Source organism: Erigeron canadensis, unplaced genomic scaffold (genome assembly GCF_010389155.1).
Source record: "Erigeron canadensis isolate Cc75 unplaced genomic scaffold, C_canadensis_v1 Conyza_canadensis_unscaffolded:42, whole genome shotgun sequence".
Taxonomy (NCBI): domain Eukaryota; kingdom Viridiplantae; phylum Streptophyta; class Magnoliopsida; order Asterales; family Asteraceae; genus Erigeron; species Erigeron canadensis.
This window is the reverse complement of record NW_025215785.1, coordinates 35604-41739: the sequence shown is the minus strand read 5'-3', so window position 1 is coordinate 41739 and position 6136 is coordinate 35604. Positions and strand designations below refer to the sequence as shown.

Genomic DNA, 6136 nt, shown 5'->3' with positions numbered 1-6136 from the left:
ATTGACCTAATAAATATCAACGAATCACAACTCTTGATTTGGATAAAGGTATTAAACACATGTGTAAATTAATTTTTACTTTATTTTTCATCAACAAATACACGTTAACCCGATATCAAAAGCAATACTTTATTGCAGTGTAATCTAATAATTAAATATACTGAGAAAATATATACTTCAACGTCCATTTATTACATTGATTGGCTTTTTGTTTGCTAACATTCTTATCAGTTGAACTAACAAGTTAACGTTTTTATATCTTCACTTTGAAGTTACAAGCTTTATGGTTGAATGGGAGACTTAATATGAGAATGTCGTAAGTCCCGGGTTCAATTTAGACACGGGTAAAATCTAGTTTAATATTACAATGAAGACTGCATTTGTGTTTTTTAAAAAGTTTAATTAATTAAAATTAAAGTATAATACATGATTGAATGTAAATTAGTCAACGAGCACACCTTATTCACAAATCAATATTCACACTCATCACCCATCATACATATACCCCTAATTAACATTCCAAACAATCTTTATACTATATAAAGACATTGTTGTGACATCATCAGTTATAAACTTGCTTATTTGTTACTTTCAAAAAATTCTTAAAGCTTAGTTCTTTTTTATTTAATTTATTTATGATGTCACAAATTTTTCCTTCTAAACATTTTTATCATTTCATTTTTATTCTTTTTTAAAACAAAATGTTTTATCTTCTTTCCAAAACTCTATATTTATACATGATCTATTAATTTCATCATCTAAAGAATTTCTCATAATATATTTATAAATCCGTATATTATGCGGGGGTAACCAAGTATAGAGGGATTTGATTGGGTATGAGTACCGTTAGACTGTCGCAACTTAAGTAACGAAATAGGTTTTATAACACTTTATTAATATGCCCATAAGAATTAGCTGGTTATTAATATGTCTTGAGGTAGACTATTTGATATCTTAAATGAGTACTGCAAAACATCCCCGTCCACCCAACAATACATCCCCCTAAATTCATATATTCTGTATTTCTGATTATCTATCATTATCAAGGCCGCCCTCATGAATTTTGGCGCTTCGAAATTCACGGCACTAATTCTATCTAACACAAAACACCGATTTGGTTACAAATCAAACACCGATTGTGGGTTTTGCTATCATTATCAAAACACCGATTTGCTATCATTACAAAACCCGATGTGGGTTTTTAATTTTTTAGTACATCTCGAACCGAATAGGTAATGGATATTATAATTATTGTTGTTTTCAAGGTTTTGATTCAGGGTTTTGTTGTTTTTTGTTGGTTTATTATAGAATTAATTATAGAACACTGATATGATTAAATAACTTTGTTACTTCATCATGCTGGTTGATTTAGGGGTTGTTTTAGTCGTTATTAAAGTTACAGTTTTATGTTGAATTAATGCAGTTTTAGTCGTTATTAAAGTTACAGATTTATCTTGTTTTAGTTGTTTTAGGGGTTGTCATCATGTACTTGTCCAAGAAGCTGCAATTTTTAATGTTACATGAGTAGGGTCGTTTTGATATTAGTAAGAATGTATCAGTTTATTATTTTCTAGCTTTAGCGCTCATTACTAGTCCAGTTACTGCCGCTGTGGCAGCCCGCACTACTAGTGCAGATACTGCCGCTGTTGCAACTCTTGCTGCTAGTACAGTTTCCACTGTTGTAGCTATTGGATAAAGCTTCGATTAGATTAGTTAATAATGAATTTCTTGCTGCTAGTACAGTTTCCACTGTTTTCAAAGTTTTTGTTCCTTATAGTGATTAATTGGTAATTTGAATAATCCAGGTTTAGGATGGATACGAGTTGGATTTCTTTACCAAGATCTACCATTGAATATAAAAGACGTTTTGACGAATTTCTTGATTATATCTTTTATATCGAGGGTAAAAATGGACAGATATCATGTCCATGCATTGATTGCGGTAATCAAATATGGGTAGATCGGGAGGAGGCTAGAACACATCTGCTATGTGAAGGGTTTATTAAAGGTTATACAATTTTCCCTTTGAATTCCAACCATGTGATACGCCTATGTTAGATGCTGAAGATGACATGCAAGGGTTGGTGCATGATGCCTTCCACGGGTTTGGTGAGAACAGACTAGAAAGTGAAATAGAAACTCAAAATGAAGGTCGGATTATGCCAAACACAACTGCAAAAAAGTTCTATGAAGTGTTGGAAGATGCAAAGAAAAAACTATATCCAGGGTGTAAAAAGTTCTCGGTTCTTTCATTTACCATCAGACTGTATCATGGCAAGTGTGTTGGGAAATGTAGTGACAAGGGTTTCAGCTTGATGCTTGATACAGTGAGGGAAGCCTTCCCCGATGCTTCCATACCAAAGTCATTGTATGAGGTAAGGAAAATCATACGAGAGTTGGGACTTAGTTATGATAAAATTGATGCATGTCCTAACGATTGTATGCTATACTGGAAAGAAAATATCAACAAAACAAAATGCGATACATGTCACACGTCAAGGTATAAAACAAGTGAAGATTCTAAAGATGAGTCAACCACACCTAGTTCTGAAAAGAAGATTGCAGCAAAGGTCTTGCGTTATTTTCCGCTCATACCACGATTGCAAAGGCTATTATGTCATCTAAAACAGCTGCCTACATGAGATGGCACGAAGAGAGTCGCACGAAAGATGGTTATTTGAGACATCCAGCAGATACCCCAGCGTGGAAAACATTTAATTTTAAGTATCCTGATTTTGCCCGTGAATCTCGTAATGTCAGGCTTGGTTTAGCCACTGATGGGTTTAACCCTTATAGAACAATGAGTGTTTCTCATAGTACATGGCCTGTTGTTTTGATGCCATACAATCTTCCTCCTTGGATGTGTATGCAACAACCTTACTTTTTTCTATCTTTACTTATACCTGGCCTATCTGCTCCTGGGAATAACATAGATGTCTATATGGAACCGTTAGTGGCCGAGTTAAAGGAGTTGTGGGATATTAATGGAGTAGAGACTTATGATGCATCAACAAACAGTAACTTTCAGATGCGTGCATCTTTGTTATGGACGATAAGTGACTTTCCAACTTATGCAAATTTATCAGGCTGGAGCACCAAAGGTGAACTTTCATGTCCTTCTTGCCATAGGCATACAAAAGCACAACGCTTAACTCATAGAAAAAAATATTGTTTTATGGGACATCGTCGATATTTGTCATGTGATCATTATTTCCGAAAAGATAAGAAGTCTTTTGATGGCACAGAAGAACAAGAGAGACAACCACGTGGCTTAACTGGGTCAGAAGTACTTGATGAGCTACATGGTTTTGAAATTAAGTTTGGAAAACTTGTGAAGAGCAACCCAAATCTACCATTTAACTGGAAGAAAAGTATTTTTTTTGAGCTACCATACTGGAAAGATAACTTGCTACGCCATAATCTAGATGTAATGCATATTGAGAAGAATGTTTGTGACAACATCATTGGAACGCTAATGAATCAAGATAGAAAGACCAAGGATCATGTAAAAGCACGCCTTGATTTACAAGAAATGGGTATTAGGCCTGAACTTCATCCGAAAGTTCAAATAACAACAAAGTGTATCTTCCACCTGCTTGTTTCTCAATGGATAAAAAGAGAAAGATATATTTTGTCGTGTGCTCAAAAGGTGAAAGTTCCAGATGGTTATGCAGCTAATATATCAAGATGCGTAGAGTTAAAACCTCCAAAACTATCTGGCCTTAAAAGTCATGATAGCCATATTTTGATGCAGCAGCTGCTTCCCCTTGCCTTGCGAAATGTGTTGCCTAAGCACGTGCGTTATCCTGTGATGAAGCTATGTCGTTACTATAATCAATTATGCTCAAAGGTTCTTAATCCAAATGAATTGGTTCAAATGGAAATTGAGATTGGAAAATTCTTTGTGATTTGGAAAGGATATTTCCACCATCATTCTTTGATGTCATGGTTCATCTTTCGGTTCATCTTGCTTCAGAGGCCAAATTAGGAGGACCAGTTCATTACCGTTGGATGTATCCAATCGAGAGGTATGCATTGATATCTTTGTAAATACCTTTTAAAAGGATAGAATTGAATCTTATCTTAATATTTTTGATTACTCAGGTATTTATCTACATTGAAATCTTACGTGCGAAACAAGAGTAGGCCCGAGGGTTCTATTGTAGAAGGATATTTGGCTGAAGAATGTTTGTCATTTTGTTCATTGTACTTATCTGGTGATGTCGATACCATACATAATAAAACTAGCCGAAATTATGATGACGGTGGTTATGAGGATGTTATACCTATCTTTTCTATGCCGGGTCACCCATTGGTGCTACAGTGGCAGAAGTACTAGACCTTAAAATATTGGATAAAGCACATTCATATGTGTTGTTCAATTGCACTGAAGTTGATGAATTTCGAAGGTACATAATACTAGAAGATGTGAGTTCCATTAACTATATTATATTTACTCTTACTGTTGCTATCATTATTATAATCTTTTAACATTGTAGAGAACACCTGGCGATTCTTCGACATGAAAATCGGAAATTACGACAGCATCAGATTGAACGTTTACATAGTGAGAAATTTGTGTCGTGGTTTCAAGATCATGTAAGGAATAGACATATGTGTATTAATTTTGAAATACAATTATAATGATGTAACATTTTCAAGCTTCTAATTGTCGGATTTATAAAAAAGAAATTAACACATCAAGCTTGCCTTAATTCATTTAGGTTGAGGAGTTGGATACTAGAGGGGATCATAGAATCACAGAGGATTTGAGGAACTTGGCAAGTCGTCCAACTGAGTATGTGAATAAATATAAGGGATTTATCATAAATGGTTTCAGATTTCACACAAAAGACCTAGAGGAGAATAGGAAAACACAAAACAATGGAGTTATGCTTAACGCCATGACAAATAGCTTCTCGAGTGCCAGAGATAACAATCCTATTGTAGGTGATGTAACTTACTACGGGGTTTTGAATGATATCATTGAGTTGCAGTATGTTGTTGACAAGAAAGTAGTTTTGTTCCATTGTGATTGGATCTCAAATGGTTCAAGGAAAAAAGAAGATGAGAATGGGTTTAGTCTACTTAATTTTAAAGGTTTGAAGCCTCATAATGAGCCTTTTTATACTAGCTCTCAAGCACAACAAGTATTTTATGTTGCAGATCCCGTTGACAAGGGATGGAAAGTTGTGATCAAGACAACGCCGAGAGATTATTATGACATGAATGAACAAACATGTCTTGATGTGGAATCGCATTTGGAAAGTGAGACATCTATGGGTCCTCAACGTGATGAATATTTGAATATTGAGTTGGTTAGAAAAGATTTAAAGGGGACTGTTGTTGACAATAATACTTACTATACTAGCTAAATAGCTCGATGGTTTTTGTAACACGCAGAACTGTTGCTAAAAGTGAAGACCGTTCCTTGAGGTCTGCACTTTGTTTTGCACAGTATGTTTATTTGTTTATACATAGTACATGCCAAATGGTATTGATTTTAGGATGTCCTTATGTTAAGAGGAAATTGGTTATGGTTTACTTGTTTTAATTATATTGAAGATGTATGAATCCCAAAATTGATTTATATTTTGATTAGTAGTGATTCTGTTACCATTATGCGCATACATCAAAAAAAAATTATTTTGGATTTTTGGCATTCCAAGTCTTGGCCAAATTATATTTTTGCTCAGATTATTTGCTTTAGGTTGCTTTTTAACTAAATGCAGGTTGGCCACAAGTGCAATCAGCAAGCAATACATGTGTGTTCTTGAATCCATGAACTCCAAAAATGGAAAACCTTCTAAACAGGTGAATACCATTGCCCTTATATATCTGGATTTTAAAACAATAACTGTTGTAGTGAAACTTAATTTAGTCGCGCAATAAATATCTATATAATACATCATTAGATGTATTTATATGATTTGAAGGTTATTTAGATAGTCACAAAGACGCAGGTAGCCTATTTGACCTCCGTAGGAGTATTTGAGTGATTTTTTAAGTCCCAATTAGTCCATATGATATCTGCACTTTTAGACGTTTGACTCATAAGAGAGTCAACTGTTGGAATCTGAATGCTTAATCTGATTGAAATGTTACAGTTGGAAATTATCGCTCTATAGTATATGCC

General features: G+C 34.4%; 1 protein-coding gene across 1 annotated transcript; it reads left to right on the top strand.

Annotated features, from left to right (window-relative positions):
- Positions 1-2638: 2638 nt before the first annotated feature.
- LOC122584570 lies at positions 2639-5375 on the top strand. The gene is made up of 5 exons (XM_043756653.1): positions 2639-3948; positions 4105-4187; positions 4325-4409; positions 4500-4599; positions 4725-5375. The coding sequence occupies exons 1-5, from the start codon at positions 2639-2641 to the stop codon at positions 5373-5375; spliced, it is 2229 nt and encodes a 742-aa protein (XP_043612588.1).
- The last annotated feature ends 761 nt before the right edge of the window (positions 5376-6136 follow it).